The sequence below is a fragment of the Pan troglodytes genome, chromosome 12 (genome assembly GCF_028858775.2).
Source record: "Pan troglodytes isolate AG18354 chromosome 12, NHGRI_mPanTro3-v2.0_pri, whole genome shotgun sequence".
In the NCBI taxonomy this organism is placed as follows: domain Eukaryota; kingdom Metazoa; phylum Chordata; class Mammalia; order Primates; family Hominidae; genus Pan; species Pan troglodytes.
Window position 1 is genome coordinate 59,236,844 of NC_072410.2, and position 23,125 is coordinate 59,259,968.

At 35.2% G+C, this 23,125-nt stretch overlaps 1 protein-coding gene across 22 annotated transcripts in view; it reads left to right on the forward strand.

Moving 5' to 3' along the window:
* Positions 1 to 23,125, forward strand: part of WDPCP (WD repeat containing planar cell polarity effector) — a 729,520-nt gene that overhangs the window by 349,252 nt on the left and 357,143 nt on the right. For 16 of the 22 annotated variants that reach the window (XR_010149488.1, XR_010149489.1, XR_010149490.1 and 13 more), the window contains 3 exons: positions 399 to 443; positions 2,005 to 2,075; positions 2,329 to 2,388. Coding sequence is in view for 19 of the 22 variants with exons in the window: in XM_054678456.2 (XP_054534431.1) it covers positions 399 to 443; positions 2,005 to 2,075; positions 2,329 to 2,388 (176 nt within the window). In the remaining 3 variants the exon portion in view is untranslated. The remainder of the gene's footprint in view (positions 1 to 398; positions 444 to 2,004; positions 2,076 to 2,328; positions 2,389 to 23,125) is intronic. The other 6 variants (XM_016948621.4, XM_054678463.2, XM_063789782.1 and 3 more) reach the window with 3 other exon arrangements.

Here is a 23,125-nt window from a genome sequence, read left to right on the forward strand (position 1 = left end):
GGTCTCCGTTGAAGTGGGCTTGTGTGAGCAGCCTGTGTGCTTAGCTTAGTGGTTAATAGGCTGACTTCATGGTTCTGATGACAGACTGAAGCAGCTTCTGTTCTGGGCTCTGTTGCAGTTCTCTTTCCTATCTGATCAGATTGGAAGCTCAGGATATTGGTCCACCTGTTGTGCCCTTTCACTGCAAATTTAGGAAATATCTCTATGAAATGAAAACATCCAAATTATGGCATTTTTTTCAACTGTCCTTTTAGAACCTAAGCATAATTTATTAATCTCAATAATGCATGTAATGTTAATAATACCTTATACATGTACATATTAAAATACAAGGCATTATAATAAAAATAAATTCTACTTTTGTTTTTTTCTTTCTATCCCTTCTGCCACAATATCAGCGACAGAGCATGGTAACTTAGAAAAGAAGCAGAAGCTGGCAGAGTGTAAGCTTACTTTATATTTTTTGGAATTATTATAAAACTGGAAAGTTCAGTATTATAAAATATTCATCTGGAACAAAGAGGAAACATTATTCCCTCCAAATTTTTAAAATTCCTATTACTTAGGAATATAAACATATAAGTAACAATTGTATTTGTCAGGCCTTTCTAATTTAGATCCTGGAAATCTCTATTCAATTTTGATAAAATGTTTGTTTATATAAACATAAAATTTCATAATGAACTATATATTAGTATATTTAGGATAATTATACCAAGCTTAAATTCTGATAGTAACATTTAATTATTCATACTTTGCCTAAATTGTTAACATGTCTTACCCATTTTTAAGAAAATAGTATTTGTAATATCAGTATTAGCATTTTATTCACTCTAGTCTTTTCTGATCTCCAGTATATAAGTATGTTGTATATATTATGGCGACAATGTAATACGGTTTTAATGACATAGAATTAAACATACATTAAAATTTTTTTGGATTATAGCTAGAGCTGAAAATCCCATTTGTTCTCTTGTTTTTTAAATGGTTGAACTGACATTTAATTTTAAAAAATAATGTATTAGTAGCTGCAACACAGATTTAAAAATTTGCATATACGTTCTACATCAAAATTGTTTATAGACCCAAATTCATTTGCTGAAATAAGATGTATAGCAATTCTACTCTCAAATTTAAGTATCTATGTATACTATATATATGTATATGTACATATAACACACATGTAAGCACAAATACACATATAACTCATTTAGAATTATTAATGAGGAGAATCCAAAGATGAATTCATTTTTCTGATAAAATAGACATGTTTAACATTTTAAAATTATTTTAAACAGAACTATTTTTAATTTATTTTAGGCTAACATGACTCTACTAAATAATTTTATCTTTCACTTAATTTATTTAAAGCAAAACGAAGGCTTATCATTATTCAATTGTGGTGTATACTTTAAAGATAACTGTTTTAAATTAAAAAGAGCACTATTAGGGCCTAATTTGTTAAAACTTGGATTTCCCTCAGATTTTTCCATAGTTTTAAAATGTGGAGCTTTAATGCTTAACTTCATATATTTTTATGTACAGTTTTATTTTTTATTTCTTTTCATTTTATTTTATTTCTTTGCTCATTATATTCATTTACTCATGATAATTTTTTTTTTTTTTTTTAGGTCTGAGTAGGTTACTTGTAGAATTTGGAATTTCTTTTGGATTGAACATTTAATTATTTACATGAAAAAGTTAGTAAAGACTACATCATTTACCATGAATTACTAGATTCACAAGCCTAGCACACTTTCCCAGGGATTCTCCAAGCCTTGTTGGTTGTCATTGTAAAATTATGGTTAGGGAGATTGTTTTGTGGTAAAAATCCTGTTCCTATGACAAAGCCTTTCATAAGGCTGTCATTTGATGATGGAAATGAAGCCCACTTCCTCTCGATTATAGAGGTGTTTTATTTTAATCTTCCTAAGGCACACTGCTAAGCAGAATTTCCTTTTTAAATCTTGTTTAACTAACTGTAGTACATGTTTTATTTGCCAGCACGAGATTATCCTTGGACGCTCAAAAACAGACGCCCAGAAAAACTCCGAGACTCGCTCAAAGAGTTGGAGGTATCTTTCAAAAAGTTTCAAAAATGGCAACAAACAAATCTGTTTTTAAAACATCTTTCAACAGCTTTAATTTTCATAAAGGATCAACTCTCATGGTGATGATAGCTTTGCTTTTGTCCAGTGATGAGTTCCAAAACAGTTGCATCTTTGTGTGGCATGTTGATCTTTTTTTGCTTGCAAATCAGAGGCACTTTAACTGATAATGACAATGTGTACAGCCAACTACGCTCTCTCTTTTTCTGTTGTGCTTCAGGAGCTGATGCAAAACAGTCGGTGTGTGCTAAGCAAATGGAAGAACAAATATGTCTGTCAGGTAAAATGATTTGACAAGCCTTTGCAGTGTTTAACCAATGGAGCTGAAAACTATGTAGTAATTGGTATTCTTGTGTTATGTTAGGTAATGGACAAAAACTTTTTTAGCAGTGGTTATTTCATAGTTTGAATTCTAGTTGTTCTAGAGCTAACATTAGACAGATTGACACAGGCCACCAGGCTCATTAATCAGTATTAACCAGTATAGTTGTACTAACATACAAACACTAATAAAAATCTTTTCATATTGTATTTTTTTGTTTGAAGTTGTCTGAATGTTGTAGTAGATGTTTGCTGGCATAGATTTAATAATATTTTTGAGTGAAGATGAAACCACAGGGCAAAAGACTTTTTGGCATACTACTCTTGTAAGCATTTGTGAATATCATTGCTTATGCAAATCAACAAGCCGACTACATACAGTTAGACCTATCATAACAAGACATTTAGTCTTACTTTTTGAACCCTGTAAGCTGTGCTGTTTACTATGGTAGCCACTAGTCATATGTGACTGAATAATTAAATAAAATAAAAAATTCAGTTCTTCAGTTGCACTACCCGCATTTAAGTATTCAGTAGCCACATGTTATCATATTGGACAGTGCAGATACAGAACATTTCCATCTCAGACAGTTCTATTGGACAATAGTGTTAAGGCCTAGACAAGTGATCTAAGTATTGAATGGGTAGATTCAGAACATAATAATTCGTGTACACTGATTACAAGATAATGACAAATGCTTTAGCTTTGCTGATAGGCTTAAAAAGTACTATATGCCTAGAAAAATTTAATATACTTGTGATAAAAAGAATAATTATTAGTCATCTGTGGAATTGAAGTTGCATTAGTTCTAATAATAATTATAACTGATGTATGGAATCAAATATTCCTATATTAATTTAAATTCTTTTTTACAGTGTGATTTATTTTGTGTAATCATTCTTGTTTGTAGTTTAGGCCCATGGTTCTATTCATAAAGCTACAACGTCAAATTTGTAGCAATTATAAACAGATCTTAATCTACTATTTGAATATATATACTATCATTTTTGTGGGTTCTAGTTTTTCCTCATTTTTTTGTCTAGTCTACCTTTACTCATGGAGGCAACTATTTAGTTACCTTCTCAACTGGCATAAACTTTTATTTTTCAGAGGTCGTTTACAAGGGTGAATTAGCATTTTGAGAATTATAATACTTCTTAAATTTGCCTTAGGATACTATTAAAAAGGATGGCATTTAAAAAAATTATAGCTTATTTGCATAATAGTACATTTCAATCAGACTTTAAAACTTGAATACAAAATACGCTCCAGAAAGTTTCAAACTTAGTACCAAACTTGTAGTTTTTAATGCATTACTCATGTTAAAAACAGGCTCAGAATTATTTGACCAGAGGGCCAGCCTGCCACCTATAGTAAGAGGCATGTCTCATGGCCTCCACCCTTACCCATCACACAGGGTAAATTGGAACATGTCGGGCATCTTAAAATATGCAGTGGAGCATCCCAAAAGACAATCCTTTTTAGATAGAGTTTAATGAATTTTAATTTAATAGTAATTTTGTGTGTGTCTGACGAAGGGATGTCTGGAGAAGAATGTCCCTCACTATTACATTAATTCAACTCAGAAAGGGAATTTTCATGATAAAATATATATATAATTACTTTTGTAATTTACAGTAATCTAATCGGTTAATCAGGCTGGTGTACCAATGAATCTGCTTTTAACATTTCTAATAGGACTTATCTTTTTTTGTTGTTCTGTTATATTCTGTGCTTCATTTCTATGATTATAAAGATATTTCTAAGATAGACCTTATACTCTCAGCACATTCTTGATGTGGTATATTTTAACAAGATAACTTCACCTCCACCCTGCCCACAGGTCTAGGTTAGTCTTCACATATTTAAAGTCTTTGAGAGACCTCCTAACATTATCCCTTCACTTCTTCAGTTTCTAGTTAAGACTGTTAGCTAGTTCTTCTAAAAATCTATGTAGGTTCTATTTCAAAAGATCTCTGGTATCACAATAAATTAAAATTTTGATGTTCAAGCTACATTATTAGCTTAAGGGAATGAACCCCTTAGCCCTTTTAGTTAAATTTCTGTTAAATTTTCCTTAGTTATAAAGTAAGTAAACCACCTCAACAGGCTCCCCAAGGGACCTCCTTTTGTGCACATATCCAGTATGGTGGTTCCAGAGATAACATGTCAGCTGACTGCAACATAATGCTCTATAACTCTTAGAAAAGGAGTGAAAAAGTTCATCAACATCTTCATGCTAACATGTTTGGATGCTCAGTCTTTTAATTTGGCTACCCCTCTGCTAATGTACGTCATTTTCTCCCAAGAAATGGTAAATTTAGGATTTATGAATTTATTTTAGTTGTCATCCCTTACTGCTTTAAAAAGTCCAATTGTTTAAAAATGAGCCAGGCAACCACAGCAACATAAGATTTCAGAGGATGCAATCTGAGGTTGGATCTTTCTCTGTGTCAAACAATGAGTTTTCATCATTTACCAAAGCTTAGTTGATGTTGTCAATCCAATGATCTGCACATTGTACCATTTAAAAACTAATTCCCGTCACCTGTAAATTCAGAATTATTTTCTTTCTTTTTTTGTGGAGGATAGTAGTTTATTTTATTTTTCAGGATGTTTACTTATTTTTTCTCCTGTTTTTATTTTTTAATTTTATTTTTGTTTTTTATTTCCATAGATTTTTGGGGGAACAGGTGGTGTTTGGTTACATGAATAAGTTCTTTAGTGGTGATTTCTGAGATTTTGGTGCACCCATCACCCGAGCAGTATTCACTGTATCCTATTTGTAGTCTTTTATCCCTCACCCCCCTCCCACCCTTTCCTCTGAGTCCCCAAAGTCCATTGTATCATTCTTATGCCTTTGCATCCTCACATCAAACTCCCACTTATAAGTGAGAACATACAGTGTCTGGTTTTCCATTCCTGAGTTACTTCACTTAGAATAATGGTCTGCAATTCCATCTAAATTGCTGTGAATGCCATTATTTCATTCCTTTTTATGGCTGAGTAGTATTCCATGGTATATATTTACCACAATTTCTTTATTCACTTGTTGATTGATGGGCATTTGGGCTGGTTCCATATTTTTGCAATTGCGAATTGTGCTGCTGCAAACATGCATGGGCAAGTATCTTTTTCGTATAATGACTTCTTTTCGTCTCGGTAGATACCCAGTAGTGGGATTGCTGGATCAAATGGTAGTTCCACTTTTAGTTCTTTAAGGAATCTCCACACTGTTTTCCATAGTAGTTATACTAGTTTACATTTTCACCAGCAGTGTAAAAGTGTTTCCTTTTCACCACATCCCCACTAAATCTATTATTATTTTTATTTTTTGATTATGGCCATTCTTGCAGGAGTAAGGTGGTATATCACATTGTGGTTTTGATTTGCATTTCCCTGATCATTAGTGATATTGAGCGTTTCTCCATGTGTTTGCTGGCCGTTTGTATATCTTCTTTTGAAAATTGTCCATTCATGTCCTTAACCCACTTTTTTTATGGGATTGTTTGTTTTTTTTCTTACTGATTTGTTTGAGTTCATTGTAGATTCTGGATATTAGTCCTTTGTCAGATGTATAGATTGTGAAGATTTTCTCCCACTTTGTGGGTTGTCTGTTTACTCTGCTGACTGTTCCTTTTGCTGTGCAAAAGCTCTTTAGTTTAATTAGGTCCCAGCTATTTATCTTTGTTGTTATTGCATTTGCTCTTGGGTTCTTGGTCATGAAATCCTTGCCTAAGCCAATGTCTAGAGGGGTTCTTCCAATGTTATCTTCTAGAATTTTTATAGTTTCAGGTCTTAGGTGTAAGTCCTTAATCCATCTTAAGTTGATTTTTGTATAAGGTGAGAGATGAGAATCCAGTTTCATTCTTCTACATGTGGCTTGCCAATTATCCCAGCACCATTTGTTGAATAGGGTGTCCTTTCCCCACTGTATGTTTTTGTTTGCTTTGTCAGAGATCAGTTGGCTGTAAGTATTTGGGTTTATTTCTGGGTTCTCTATTCTGTTCCATTGGTCTATGTGCCTATTTTTATACCAGCACTATGCTGTTTTGGTAACTATGGCTTTGTATTATAGTTCGAAGTCAGGAAATGTGATGCCTCCAGATTTGTTCTTTTTGTTTAGTCTTGCTTTGGCAATGCGGGCCCTTTTTTGGTTCCATATGAATTTTAGGATTGTTTTTTCTAGTTCTGTGAAGAATGGTGGTGGTATTTGATGGGAATTACATGGAATTTGTAGACTGCTTTTGGCAGTATGGCCATTTTCACGATATTGATTCTACCCATCCATGAGCATGGGATGTATTTCCATTTGTTTGTGTGATCTGTGATTTCTTTCAGCAGTGTTTTGTAGTTTTCCTTGTAGAGATCTCTCACTTCCTTGGTTAGGTATATATCTAAGTATTTTTTTTTCTTTTGCAGCTATTGTAAAAGGGTTGAGTTCTTGATTTTATTCTCAGCTTGGTAGCTGTTGGGCTACTGATAATAGCAGAGCTACTGATTTGTATACATTAATTTCGTATCCTGAAGCTTTACTGAATTAGTTTATCAGTTCTAGGAGCTTTTTGGAGGAGTCTTTAGGGTTTTCAAGGTAAACGATTGTATCATCAGCAAACAGTGACACCTTGACTTCCTCTTTACCCATTTGGATGCCTTTGATTTGTTGCTCTTGTCTGATTGCTCTGGCTGGGACTTCCAGTACTATGTTGAATAGAAGCATTGAGAGTCAGCATCCTCGTCTTGTTCCAGCTCTGGCTGGGACTTCCAGTACTATGTTGAATAGAAGTGTTGAGGGTCAGCATCCTTGTCTTGTTCCACTTCTCAGGGGAAATGCTTTCAACCTTTCCCCATTCAGTATTATGTTGGCTGTGGGTTTGTCATAGATGGCTTTTATTACATTAAGGTATGTCCCTTCTATGCCAATTTTGCTGAGGGTTTTGTCGAATGCTTTTTCTGCATCTATTGAGATGATCATGTGATTTTTGTTTTTAATTCTGTTTATGCAGTGTATCACATTTATTGAATTGAGTATGTTAAATTATCCTTGCATCCCTGGTATGAAACCCACTTGCTCATGGTGGATTATCTTGTGATGTGTTGTTGGATTCAGTTAGCTAGTATTTTGTTAAGGATTTTTGCATCTATATTCATCAGGAATATTGGTCTGTAGTGTTCTTTTTTTTGTTATGTCCTTTCCTGGTTTTGGTATTAGGGTGATACTGGCTTCATAGAATGATTTAGGGAGGATTTCCTTTTTATCTTGTGGAATAGTGTCAATAGGATTGGTACCAATTCTTCTTTGAATATCTGATAGAATTCAGCTGTGAATTTGTCTGGTCCTGGACTTTTTTTTGTTGGCAATTTTTTATATTACCATTTCAGTCTTGCTGCCTGTTACTGGTCTGTTCAGAGTTTCTATTTCTTCCTGGTTTAATCTAGGAAGGTTGTATATTTCCAGGAATTTATCCATCTCTTCTAGGTTTTCTAGTTTATGGGCATAAAGGTGTTCATAGTAGCCTTGAATGATTTTTTTCTTTTGTATTTCTGTGGTATTGGTTGTAATATCTCCCGTTTTGAACTTATTTTGATCATCTCTCTTCTTTTCTTGGTTAATCTTGCTAATGGTCTATCAATTTTATTTATCTTTTCAAAGAACCGGCTTTTTGTTGCATTTATCGTGTGTGTTTTTGTTGTTGTTGTTGTTTGTTTGTTTCAGTTTCATGTAGTTCTGCTCTGATCTTTGTTATTTCTTTTCTTCTGCTGGGTCTGGGTTTGGTTTGTTCTTGTTTCTCTAGTTCCTTGAGGTGTGACCTGAGATGGTTTGTGCTCTTTCAGACATTTTGATGTACGCATTTAAGGCTATGAACTTTCCTCTTAGCACCATCTTTGCTGTATCGCAGAGGTTTTGATAGGCTGAGTCACTATTATGGTTCAGTTCAAAGAATTTTTAAATTTCCATCTTGATTTCATTGTTGACCCAACAATCTTTCAGGAGCAGGTTATTTAATTTCCATGTATTTGCATGGTTTTGAGGGTTCCTTTTGGAGTTTTATTCTACTGTGGTCTGAGAGAGTACTTGATATAATTTCAGTTTTCTTAAATTTACTGAGACTTGTTTTGTGGCCTATTCTATGGTCCATCTTGGAGAAAGTTCCATATGCTGATGAATAGAATGTATATTCTGCAGTTGTTGGATGGAATGTTTTGTAAATATCTGTTAAATCCATTTTTTTTCCAGGGTATAGCTTAAATCCACTGTTTCTTTTTTGACTTGGTCTTGATGACCTGTCTAGTGCTGTCAGTGGAGTACTGAAGTCCCCTGCTAATACTGTGTTGCTGTCTATCTAATTTCTTAGGTCGAATAGTAATTGTTTTATAAATTTGGGGCCTCCAATGTTAGGTGCATGTATGTTTAGGATTGTGATATTTTTCCTGTTGGACAAGTCATTTTATCATTATATAATGTCACTCTTTGTCTCTTCTGTGCTGTGTCTGCACTCCCAATTCACCCCCTCCCTTGAGTTCTGTCCAGCAAACTTCACATTCACATTTGGTTGAAATTGTTACAAAGTTGAGCTGGAAGTTTCCTTCTCCCTGTGGTCTCTTCCCAGGGAGCCCTTCCCAAGGACCTCTGCAAGACAAAAGTCAGAAATGGCTTCCCTGGGGACTGAGAGCCCATAGTTCTCTTCCCACTGCTTCTTCTACCCTTTTGTTTTGCTTGGCTCTCTAAAATTGTCTCAGCTCCAGGTAAGGTGAGTTCCTTCTCCTGTGATCTAGACCTTTAGGTTCCCTATTTAGGGTGTGTGTTCGGGGGTGGATGATCCTCCTTTCCCACTTTCACACTTCGGGCACTCACGGTTTGGGGGCTGTTTCCCAGGGCCTGCAGGAGCAATCTACTTCCTTCAGAGGGTCTGTGGATTCTTTTGGCTTTTCTGTTAAGTTCCTGTGGTAGTTCTTGGAGCAAAAGTTCATGATGTGTGTCCCCACGTGCTGCTCTGTGTGTCTGAGTGGGAGCTTTAGTTTAGTCCTGCCTCCTATCCACCATTTTCCTTCTACCTCCCAGAATGGTTTTCAAATCAAGACTTACCTATACATATGTTGAGGATAAAAATTGTCTTTTAAAGTTGATTTTCTTCAGACAATGCCTGTCCCTAGTTTGGGATACATTAAAAGGTATGAGATATATAGTTTTAGTTTTACCAGCTATTTAATATATTTCTCACATTTTTTTTGTCTCCTAAAATCATTTCACTAAAAGTGTTTAATAATTTCTTGCTTTGAATTTCTTAAATCATTAGAAATCTGTTCCTAGAGAATAATAGTTTTAACATTAATATACTATTAAATTGTTCATTAGTCTGGTGGAATTTTTGAATTTAATAAAGTATTATGGTTTAAGTCACATTCATGTTTGTAGATTATTATGCAATTAGTTTAAAACAGTATTATCATTAAGTATAGATGTAACTTCATATATGTTCATTTTGGATTAAATTATTTGAATTGTGCATGTAAATTTAACTATAAAAGTATATAATATAGTCAGCTGTACCATGGTTTCCATCCATAACAACTCTGCATTTTCAGGCACAATCATAAAAGGTCAACTAAAGATAGTTTCCTTTTTAAATGCCTCTGGTAAATTATTTGACAGGCTATGTAAAAGTACAAATTATTTTCCAAGCCTATCACAGATAAATTGTGACCTTATGAAACTCATTTGATCACAACTCCCTTAATTGTAGAACTTGATTTTTCTTTTTGTCAAGTTGTGCGAAACTCAATTTGCTTTTCTCATAAAATAATAATAGACATACCATGTTTTCAAGTTATAACTATTAATAATAGCTTATTATTTATACAAAACTCATCACACAGTATTTATTGATTTCAACCATTGTGGAAAGAACTGTGGGAGTCACTAAAGAAATTTAAGGCATGGGCTGGGTCCACAGCATAACCTAGTCAAGGAAAATAGACACATGAAATCACTAGGACACTAATGAGTGCCAAATTGTATGACACTGAGTAAAATGATAGTAGAAGTTTAGAGAAAGCATAGCATAAAATAAGAACAAATTTGTGGAGAATTTATAACTTTACTTAGACCTAAAAAGCTGTGTGAAATTTGGTTAAGCCGAAAGGAAAAGTATTCCAGAAAAAGGGAATTATATTAATTGAGACTTAAATAGGGTGTCTGCATAGTATTGAGGAGGTGAGCCCATTTAGAAATACATGGTTCATGTTGAAGAATGAAGGGACTAGAAAGGCACCTTGGAACTTCCTTGTCGGGGACTTTGAATGTTATATTAAGGAACTGACACATTGTCCTGTAACACTGTAAACACTTTCATATTGCGGAGTACCATATTAAAATTAGGCTTATAGAAGGATTAGCCTGGCAGTGGGATGTAGGGTAACACGTGAGAACCAGAGGCTCTGAAATCATTTCAAATGATAAGTACAGTGAGCTTAAGGTGCAGAGGGTTTTGAAAGCCAGAAAAATTTAGAATGACAGGTAAAAAATTTAGTTTTGACTCTGTTACATGTGAAGTGACCAGAGGTAATCAAATGATGATATTATTGGAAGTATGGAACTGCAGTGAAAGGTTGGTGTTGAAAATTTGAGAGGAGACAGCCTCCCAAATCACCTAAGAGGTGATATTAAAACCATCTAATAGGGTGCCCTCAAGAAGGAGTAGATGAGTATCTTGGGAGAAGAGCTAGAGCCAAGGATCTTCTCATTTGGAGGACAGGAGAGGAAAATTAAGCCAACAGAAGAAACATAAAGATCAATTAGAGTAATGAGGAACTGTGGAGAAGTTTATTTCCCTAAAAATTAGAGGGTTTAGAAGTCAGAGGGCCTGAAAAAGCCTTAACTTATATTTTGATTCCTGTTTTAATATTTAACTACTTACAAGTCTCAATGTTGTTATTATTAAGCTGTCTATCAACAGGCATTTGTTGAGGCTCAACAAGAAACCCATCTTTATGTTAGGGACTAGTGAAAATATTAGATGGAAATTTGAAATATATTTGGGAAATGAAACTATAAAATATTAAAGGATAATTTGATATTGAATGTTATATTTGTTGATACAGTATCTAAAGTTTAATATCTAAAGTACAGTATCTTAAGTTCAGAGGTTGTTACTGATTAAAGTAGTTGGTTAAGATTTCATAAAGGAGACTGGACATAGCTGGACTTTGCAGGAAGGACATAACTTTAGGCAAGCAGAATGAGAAAGGACAACATTCCTAGTCAGGGGAAATGTACCATCAAAGAAAAACTGTCTTTTGATAAGCACAAATTAAGGGCTAGAAAGGTAGTCTGAAAAGATTGCTCCATAGATGTGTATTTGATTTCCTCTTTTGACATACTCTACAACTGTTTTGTTGCAGGGTTGGGCTAGTTTCACTATTATGATAAACAAATAAATAATACTGTGTAGGGGCTACGGAACTTAGCCAGTATGTGGCAGCTTAGCACTTTATATTTTCCCACTTAAAAAAAAAGTATTTACTGGTTTTCTTTAAAATTATGAAAATAACAGACATGCTTAAGGCAGAAAATTTGGAAAACACAGAGAAGCCCAAAGGGACATAAATCATCTAATTCAGCCACTCAGTATTACCCACTATTCACCATTTGATATTTATCTTTTTACTGTGCAGACATTTACTTACAAGTATTTGCTTAAAAGATTACATAGTTGATATACATATACTGTACATATGGCCTAATTATTTTAACACATAATATTTGAACTTACATTAATACATTACATATATTCTTTTTCATGTGTCATAAAATAAACACGTGAACCCAACACTGAACTAATGAATTAGATTATTACCAATATTGTTGAATCTGCCTATTATTCTTCCTCCACCCAGTTGCCCATCCCTCTCAGATACAGATGGTTTTAAAGAGCTTTTCCTACCAACCATTAAAATGTACAAATTAAAATAGCAGTGAGATACTATTTTTTCCACTTAGGAGATAAGCAAATATTTAACAGCCTCAGATATTAATGGTAAGTTTATAGGAAAATGAGTATTTTCATAAATCACTGGTCAGAGTGTACAATTGCCAATTGGAGGGCAATTCTATTGTTAGATATGTATACTAGAGAAACATTCACATAAATGTCCAATTAAAGTAAATGTTTAAAATTGAGAACCATCTTATGTCTGCCAATTAGTGCAGAACCTTTTATGTATACTTTGATTCCATTTATGTAACATAAATTTTCTAATTTGCCATGGATATGTATTTATGTGTGTAAAATTATTTAAAAATGCAATGGAAGACACAATTCTAGTTACCTCTGATATCCTGTAATTGGATATTCTTCAATTCTGTATGTATTTATTTAAGTTCTATATTACCTGAATATACATTTTTTATTTAAAATTTACATAGCATTTCCTATGTGCCAGGCAATCTTTGAGTATTTTATAAATATTAACTCATTTTCATTTCTCATAGAACAAATATTAACTCATTGTACTCCTCACAGCCCTATGAGATAGCTATTATGTCTCCATTTAATAGATGAGAAAACAGGAATACGGATTAATTACACAACTAGTAAGTCATACCAGGATTCACACTCAAACAAGGTGGCTTCAAAGTTCATGCCCTTAGTCACTGTATATCATACTGTTTTTCAGCAAAACGTAATTATAGAAAAAATATTCAAATAAAAATATCCTCAATCACAGTAAGATATGGAACACACATAGGTCTTCCCATTAAACATGGGTAATTAAACCTATATTATTATTCTCATTTCCTCTTATAACTTCACTAAATTATAGTAAAGCAATGGAAAAAAAAGATGTAAAGTCATGAGGACAAAGAGAATAAAAAGGCTGTGAAAATAGGAGATATCAGTTTTTGGAAGTTGCAAACCAGATGGCTATGTGGTACCTGACTTTACAGACCACAGGCTTTCCTGAAATATCAGTGGTTGCAGCAAAAGATACCAATGGGGAGTAAAAGTTTAGTACTATAGAACCCCAGAAAGGCACAAATATTGGGATGACCAAGTGCATTAGGAGGTAGAACTTAAAATAAGGGGGTATGTTGAAAGTTTGTATAAAGAGAAAATGAGATGGAATAATTTTTGGGAGACACCAACCCACAGGGTTTCTGGACTTGAAAACACTAAGCACATTAAAAAGTAAACATGAGGTGGCTAGACTGAAAATAAGGTGATTAATTGAGTCTGTATCCAGAATAGTGAGGTTTTTCCCAACTCTTTCCCTGCTCCAGCAACAAGGCTTATGTCTCTATGTTACTTGCTTAGAGGATCCTTCTCTGGAAAAACAGATTATTCTTCCCAGAGTAAAACGTATACATACTGATGTTTGACAGTTCTCTCTGAAAAGGTAGCTGTGCCAACTAACCTCCTTACAATGAGGCTCAAGTTAACAAGCCTACCCATGTAAACCAACTTTCTAATCACCTTTAAATATAATCGGAGAGCCAGAGATCACCATACTTTTGTGGAAATTCTCCATCTGTAAATCTCAGATCTGTAAGTCTAAGGCTTCAGAAAATAGAATCAGGGACAACGCCGTAAACGGAACTAAATTCAGAGAATTAAAATGTGTATCCACAGAGAAATAAGAGAAGATGTTGCATCCTGGAAACAAGAATGGTATGCTGTTTTTAACAAGGAATAATTGGCCGGGCACGGCGGCTCATGCCTGTAATCCTAGCACTTTGGGGGGCCAAGGTGGGTGGATCACCTGAGGTCAGGAGTTCCAGACCAGCCTGGCCAATGTGGCAAAACCCTATCTCTACTAAAAATACAAAAATTAGCCAGGCGTGGTGGCACACACCTGTAATCCCAGCTACTCGGGAGGAGGCGAAGGTTGCAGTGAGCCAAGATCGCACTACTGTACTCCAGCCTGGGAGACAGAGCGAGACTCCATATCAAAAAAATAAAAAATAAAAAATAAAAGTAATAATCAGGAAAAAGGGAAAGGAATTCTTGCAAGAACATGACAGCATAAATAGAAAAATTAATACATTTGAAAGATAAAGTTGAAATATCCCTATAATGTGGAACGGAATGACAAAGGGACCTGATAATGAACCAAAGGTGATAGGAGATAAAAAAAAATTAGAATATTAAGTCAAAAGATGTAATATCTAACTAATAATAGAAAACAGAAGAGAAGAATAAAAGAAATAATAAAAGAAAATTTCCCTGAACTGAAGGCATGTCTGTAGTTTGAAAGGACCCAATGATTAAAAAAAGATTAATAGGCGTATTTCGTGAATTTTAGAAAAGGCATTTTTGTTAATTTTAGGAAATCAAAGAGAAAAAAAGAAAATCCAAAAAACTTCTAGAGTTTAAAAAAAAGAAAAGAAAAAACAGCAAGATACATACAAAAGACTGGGAATCAGGATTATATCAGACTTCTCAACAGTAACACGAGGAGTTAGAATACAATGAGGCCTTCAAAATTCGGAAAGAAAGTGATTTTTAGCCTATAATTCTGTATCTAAAATTCTAAATTGTCACATGTATACATATGTAACTAACCTGCACATTGTGCACATGTACCCTAAAACTTAAAGTATAATAATAATTAAAAAAAAAATTCTAAATTGTCATTCAAGCCAGACACTTTCAGACTTATTAGCTCTCAAAAAAATTTACCTGCCAAGAACTTTTCTCAGGAAGTTATTGAAAGATGTGATGCCCTAAAGCCATAGAGTAAACAAGATTCTTAGGAATCAAGAAACAGTGAATTTCATACAGGAAAGAGGTGAAACAAAGTTTTAGAATGACTGTGCCTTAGTCTCAGAGAGCAGCTAGTCCAAATAGAGGCAGGGAATGGGAGGTTCCAGGAAGGATGTTGAAGAGATGAAAAGCAACTGATAGATCATTTAATGTAAGATAATTAATAAGAGATAATAAGAGATATGATAAATCTGCATATATGATAATGGGAAGTCAATAAGTAATGACTAAATCAAGAAACAGCATCTATTGAAGACACTACTCCTTGCTTGTCCATCATCCATTTTTCCTTATGAACTGACCTTGATGTTCAGAGTAGCAATATAACCAATTAAAAATTCTTGGCTTTCCTATTCCCCTTCCAGCTGCAGTTGGCCATATGAAGCACGTCTTGCTTTGCTAAGCAGAGGTTACTGGTGGGACTTCCAAGAATTGGGTTATAACTTCTCCGCTTCTGCTCTTCGCCTTCTTTTAGAAGTCTGAATCTGAGATATGATCCAGAAAGGGTAGGGGCAGCTTGTGACCATTCATTCACTCAATGCATATTTATTTAGTACCAACAATATGCCAGATAGTATTCTATGTGCTGGGGATAGCAGTGAACAAAAGGGACAAAAGTGACCAATATCCCTGTTCTCATGTAGCTTATGTTCTAAAAGAGGACAGAGTCAAGAAAAGATGAATAAGGAAAATATGTAAGAGAGTGCAACTACTAGAGAAAAATAAAAGCAAGCAAGAAAGCATGATGGGGGATGGTAGGGCAGGATGGGCCTCATATTTGGTGGCCAGGAAAGGCCTTAATGAAGTATCCCCAGATTGAGATTAAGATATGAAGGAAGTGAGGGAGTAAACCATGGAAGATACCTGGGGAAGAGCGTTCCAGGTAGAGGGAACAACAGGTACAAAGGCCCTGAGATGGGAGTATACCTGGCATGTTTGAAGAATAGCAGGGAGTTGATATGAGTGGGGTGAAATGAGCAAGAAGAGTAGTAGGAATTGAGGTCAGAAAGGAAATGTGACACTAGTTATATGTCTTCTAGGCCATCCAGAGGGCTTGGCTTTTACTCTAAATGAGAAGAGAAGCTCTTGAAGAGTTTTGAGTGGAGAAATATGTTTCAATTTACTTTTTAATTGGATCACTGTAGCTATTGATGGGAATAGATTGAAGAGAGTGAAAAAGATGAGTTAGAAGGCTGTTGCCGTAGTCCAGGGTAAGGTGTGATGGTGGCTTTGACTGGATGATAGCAGTGGAGTGGTGAGAAATGGCCAGATTCTGGGTATATTTTGAGTGTTGAGGCATCAGAATTTGCCGATGGATCAAATGTGGGGTATAGAGGAAATTTCTGAGGAATTGGAAGAATGGAGTTGTCATTTACTGATGTGGGGAAGATTGAGAAGAGATATTTTTGAGGGACTTATCAGAAGTTCAATTTTGGACATGGTATGTTTGAAATGCCCATTAGATAGCCAATTAGAGAAGTCAAATAGATTGTTGATTATTGGAATTTGTAGTTGAGGGAAAGATTTGGGCCAGATGTATAAATTTGAGTGGCAGCAACACAGATGGCACTAAAAGCCAAAAGACTGGTGAAGATCACCAAAGGAGTGGGTGTAGACAGAGAAACAGAGGAGACTGAAGAGCGGAGCCCTGGAGTCCACTAACATTTTAAGATTAGAGAGATGGAGAAAAGGGAAGATGAAGAAAGGAGACAGAATGGAGTAGCTAGAGAAGTAGAGCACAATGAAGGGAGTGTGGTGTCCTGGAAACCAAGTTTCAAGAATAAAGTGGAGTGTTACTAGTATGCCAAGATACCTGTAACAAGATGGTGGCCATTGGCCACTGCATGGAGGAGCATGCAGGTCATTCATGATCTAGATAAAAGCAGTTTCAATGGAAGGTGATGGTAGAAGCCTGATTGGAAACTATTTTTTAAAAAACTTTTATTTTAGGTTCAAGAGTACATGCGCAGGTTTGTTATATAGGTAAATATGTGTCATGGAGGTTTGTTATACAGATTATTTTGTCATCCTGGTACTAAGCTGAGTACCCAGTAGTGATTTCTTTTGCTCCTCTCCCACCTCCCACACTCCATCCTCAGGTAGGCCCCAGTGTCTATTGTTCCCTTCTTTTTGTTCATGTGTTCTCATCATTTAGCTCCCACTTACAAGTGAGAACATGTGGTATTTGATTTTATGTTCCTGAGTTAGTTTGCTAAGGATAATGGCCTCCAGCGCTATCCATGTTCCTGGAAAGAACATGGTCTTAGTCCTTTTTATGGCTGCATAGTATTCCATGGTATATATGTACCACATTTTCTTTATCCAGTCTACCACTGATGGGCATCTAGGTTGATTCCATGTCTTTGCTATTGTGAATAGTGCTGCAATGAATATATGCATGCATGTGTCTTTATGATAGAACTATTTATATTCCTTTGGGTATATCCCAGTAATGGGATTGCTAGGTCAAATGGTATTTCTGACTTTAGGACTTTGAGGAATCTCCACACTGCTTTCCCCCAAGTGGTTGAACTAATTTACACCCCCACCAACAGTGTATAAGCATTCCTTTTCTCTGCAACCTCACCAGCATCTGTTATGTTTTGACTTTTTAGTAATAGCCATTCTGACTGGTGTGGGATGATATCTCATTGTGGTTTTGATTTACATTTCTCTAATGCTCAGCGGTATTGAGCTTTTTCTCATATAGTTGTCGGCTGCATGTATATCTTTTTTTTTGAAAAGTGTCAGTTCATGTCCTTTGCCCACTTTTTAATGGGCTTTTTTTTTTCTTGTATTTAAGAGAAAATGGGAGGAGAGAAATTAGGGGCTTATAAGAAAGGGTTAACGTTGTAAACGAAAATGGAGAAATAGAGTAGGAGCTTGATGGAGAAATGGAGTCAAAAGAGGTTTTAATTTTTTCTTTCTTTTTTAGATGAGAGAAATAACAGATATTGGTATGCTAATGAGAATAATCCAATGGAAAGAGGGAAATCAATGCAGGGAAAGGGGAGCATTAATTGCTGGAGCTGTTGGCAAGAAAGAAGGAGAGAGAGAGACAGAAAGAAAAACATACCTGCTAAGGGGGGAGGGAATAGAACATAGGTGCCTGGTATCTGATGACATCATGGAGATGCTTTATAGTCCTGGACTGCTCAACTTCATATTTCTTCCTGAGTGAGAATAACAAGCCCTATTTGGTTAACTAGTGAGTTTTCAGGTTTGTGTTACATACACAAGAATGCATTTCTAACTAACATATCATGTTACTTAGAAGTGTGAGGTAGCAACAGAAGAAGCTGCTAAGAGAATTGAAAATGATTATCTTTGAGAGTGGGATGAGAGGCTGTGGGGTGGAGGTAAGACAGTAAACAGCTGTTTTAATTCCAAGTATTCTCTGACATTTTAACAATTTATACATGCATTCCTTTAATTGAAATCCTTTTCAATCATGCTCAGTGTCAGTTTGGGTCTTCTAAGAAGCAGATGGCAAGATAGTACTAGCCATGTGAGAGATTTGTGGGGGAGATGTGAAAGATGATGAAGAAGGGAGCAGGAGTAGGTGGGGAGAGCTTTTAAACTATGATGCTAGTCTGAACATGTGAAAGGAGAGAGAAGGAAGGAGGGTTGGATAGAAAGAGGTGCAGGCTGAAGCATGGTGCTGAGAAAGTTTCAGCCAGGCCAAATGTTATTCATTAGAGGAATCCCCTGTTGGACAGGATTGGGCTGGCCCTAGTACCCAGTGATGCTCAGTCGTTGGCTGGTAGCCACCCAGGGAAAGTGTGGCTTCTCTCCATCAACTATACCGCCAGCCTCAGTTCCTCTTGAAGGAGTTCTGAGTGGCACACAGCCATAGCCATCACACTCACAAAGATTTACATTAAAGGATGTGTGTATGTTTGTGTATACACACAACATTGTACCTGAGGAATCTTAAATGTTCAGCTAGTGAGTTTAATATCATGCCCTTGATAATTAGTCTTCCTTGGGCAATTTTTTTTTTTTTTTTTTTTTTTTGGAGACTGAGTCTTGCTCTGTCACCCAGGCTGGAGTGCAGTGGCACAATCTTCGCTCACTGCAACCTCTGCCTCCTGAGTTCAAGCAATTCTCCTGCCTTAGCCTCCCGAGTAGCTGGGACTACAGGCGTGCACCACCACACCTGACTAATTTTTTATTTTTAGTAGAGATGGGGTTTCACCATATTGGCCAGGGTGGTCTTGAACTCCTGACCTCATGATCCACCTGCCTTGGCCTCCCAAAGTGCTGGGATTACAGGCCTGAGCCACCACGCCTGGCATTTTCTTTCTTTTTTTTGTTTTTTTGAGATGGGGTCTCCGTCTGTTGCCCAGGATGGAGTGCAATCTCGGCTCACTCCAACCTCCACCTCCTGGGTTCCAGTGATTCTCCTGCCTCAGCCTCCTGAGCAGCTGGGATTATAAGTGTGTGCCACCATGCCCGGCTTATTTGTGTATTTTTAGTAGACATGGGGTTTCACCATGCTGGCCAGGCTGCTCTCAAACTCCTGACCTCAGGTGATCTGTCCACCTCGGCCTCCCAAAGTGCTGGGATTACAGGTGTGAGCCACCGCTGGACCTTGGACAAAATTTTTATTCCTTTCCAAGAAAAACAGGAAATTTACATTGTATCTTGACTACTTCAATCCAAAATTCAATGACCTATGATAATTGACTGATATATTACTTATGCTTAAGAATACAGTAGAATATTTACCCGATTTTGCAACATGGTTGTGACACAAAGAAACACTTGGTCTTCTTTTTAATAATATATCTTTGTATCATCAATCAACATTTTCTTCCTGTTCTCTTCATAAATGGTTATTTCTTTGCTTTTATTAATTGTTTTCATTTTAAAACATTTCTTTAAAGAAACTCTTAATTTCCTGGCTCCACTGTTGGCATTCATGACTAATAACGTTTTGGAAGCTTCCATGTATTTTGCTACAAAGGAAGCCAGTTCAGGACTATTAATTTTTCTCATATTTATTCAGTTATAGTTAATCATATGTGTCAAGCTAAATGAGTTCAAAATCTGAATAATCTAACTCCTCTCTTCTTGTTTTTCACGTGTCTTTTACAAACACATACCAAATATTTATCTAGTTTTTAAAGGGAGGGTAAAGTTGTACTTCCATAGTTAGCTAATGAGAAGACTTTAATAAATTATATTTAAATACTAGTACTGATTTTTTAATCAGGTTTTATCAGTTTTGTAGAAACTTAAAAAGTGACTTATTTTAAATTTATAACTTTGTATTAAATGTACAAGTTAGAATGTGATATAAATGTATGTATAAACTAAGCATCTAAGGTTAAGTGTGAAAACACAGCAAATTTATATTCACGATATTTGAGAATATTACGTTTTATATATATATATATATGTCAATGTAACTAATAGAGAAAACACATAAGGTACTTTTGCCAAATTGTAATTTATATGTCCCTTAGTTTTTTTAATAAAGTGTTTTTTTAAAAAATAAAAATATTAACTTAGCAGATAAACTACTTAACAAGTGACTGTGAAATGAAAAGCAGTTATAACTACTCATAAAATAGTATTGTGTATAAAATGTTCACAGTGGCTCTCCACAGTGAAGAAGTACCTGTCCTTTGGTAGTCCTGTTGGTCTTAGTGGAATCCTAGGTTGAATTGTGAGGCCCCACTAAGCATATAAATTGGTCTATTTTTGTGTTCATCCTTCTCCCATAATAGAACAGTCCCTTGTTTTATCTGAGCCAAGTCTTCCACCTAGACCTAAAGTTCCCAAACTATGCACAGAGGCACCCTGGGTACTACAGTGAATTCACAGGCATGCTGCAGGATGTTTTTTAAAGTCTCAAGGAAAACACAGAGACTACTGTCGAAGATACAAACTATTAGCCCCAGATAGTTCAGAGTTTCAATGTTAGTTTATGCTACATTCTTTTTCAGGTTGTCATAGCTATTTGAAGTTGGGTTTTCAGGGCTTGCTGTGATAAAAAGCAACTACTACACAATAATCAGCATAGAACAGGAATTAGGGTGAGGATGTCCAATTTGATTTCAAAATTTGACAAGTTTTGTGGTGCCTGTCTTCTGTTAGTACACACAACTTGTTAGTAAGTAGTTATTTAGGAATGAAATAAAAATCTTTTTCTTTCAATCTCTGTGTATTATATTTCCAAATGGCTATTAACTTATTAGGACATAAATACTTATTAAGTTGTTTTAATCTATTTAATAAATGGAACTATTGGTATTTCTTTTGGCCTAGGGGCACTGTAAAAAATTAGAGAGACACAAATGGTACTGTGAACTGAGAAAGAATAGGAACCTGTGGCCCTCACTTTGGATCCCAAAGTGGGATCCAAACCTTCTCAAACCTAATGTGACTGTCACTTCTCTGATGTGCAGCATAGTAGTGGAAAGCACAGACTGCTCCATTTTTCTTGGTGTCAAATTTTGGCTTTCCCAGCTGTGTGACTTTGGGGAAGTTACTTCATCTATTTGTGCCAGTTTTTATTTAGCTATCAAACAAAAATAAAAATACCTAAGTCATAGGTTTATTATGAGAACTCAGTAAGTTAACACATATGAAATACTTAGCACAGTGTCTGGCACAGGTACCTGCTTTTTAAATAAATAAATAAATAAATAAATAAATAAATAAATAAATAAATTTAACCTGTCAGTTTGATCTTCCCAGTCAGCTTTTTTTTCAGTAAAAAACTTTAAATTAATTTTTTTATTGTGATAAAAACATATGGTACTGTGTTTTTAAAACACAATTGCCCATCTTTAAGTGTACAGTTCAGTGTGTTAAGTATATTCACATTATTGTGAAACAGATGTCCAGAACTTTTTCATTTTGCAAAACAGAAACTCTATACCCATTAAACAACAATGCCCCCTTTTCCCCCTCCCCTCAACCCCTGGTAACCAGCATTCTACTTTCTGTTTCTATGAATTTGACAACTTTAGATACCCCATCTAAGTGGAATCCTACAATATATATCTTTTTGTTACTGACTGGTTTCACTTACATAATGTCCTCAAGGTTCATCCGTGTCGTAGCATGTGACAAGATTTCCTTCTTTTTTTCAGGCTGAATAATGTTCCAGTGTATGGGTATCTACATTTTTTTTTCTCCATTCATCCATAAGTGGACATCTGGATTGCTTCCACCTCTTAGAGTTTGTGAATAGTGCATCTATGAAGATGAGTGTGCAAATATCTCTTCAAGACCCCACTTTCAATTCTTTTGGATGTATACCCAGAATTGAGATCACTAGATCATATGCTAGTTCTATTTTTAATTTTTTGAGGAAACACCATACTGATTTTCATAGTGGTTGCACCATTTTACAATCTCACCAGGAGTGCATGAGGATTCTAATTTCTCCACATCTTTGCTAACACTAGATCTTTTCTGATTTGTTGTTGTTTGTTTTTGTGGTAGTAGTCATTCTACTATCAAGCTATGAAGTAGTATTTCATTGTGATTTTGATTTGCAGTTATCTAATGATTAGTAATGTTGAGTATCTTTTCATATGATTGTTGGGTATTTATATATCATCTTTGTAGAAATGTCTATTTAAGTCCTTTGCCCATTTTTAAGTTGGATTATCTGATTTTTTTGTTGTTGAATTGTAGGAGTTTTAAAATGTATTTTGAGGATTAACTCTTTCATATGTTTTGCAAATATTTTCTCCCATTCTGTAGGTTACCTTTTCATTTTGTTGATTGTGTCTTTTGATACCTAAAGGTTTTTAAGTTTGATGTCCCATTTGTCTGTTTTTGCTTTTGTAGTATGTGCTTTTGGTGTCATATGCAAGAAATCATGAAGTCCACCCCAATGTCATAAAGCTTTTCCTCTGTTTTCTTCTGGAAGTTTTATAGATTGGGTCCGTGATACTTTGCTTTTCCAG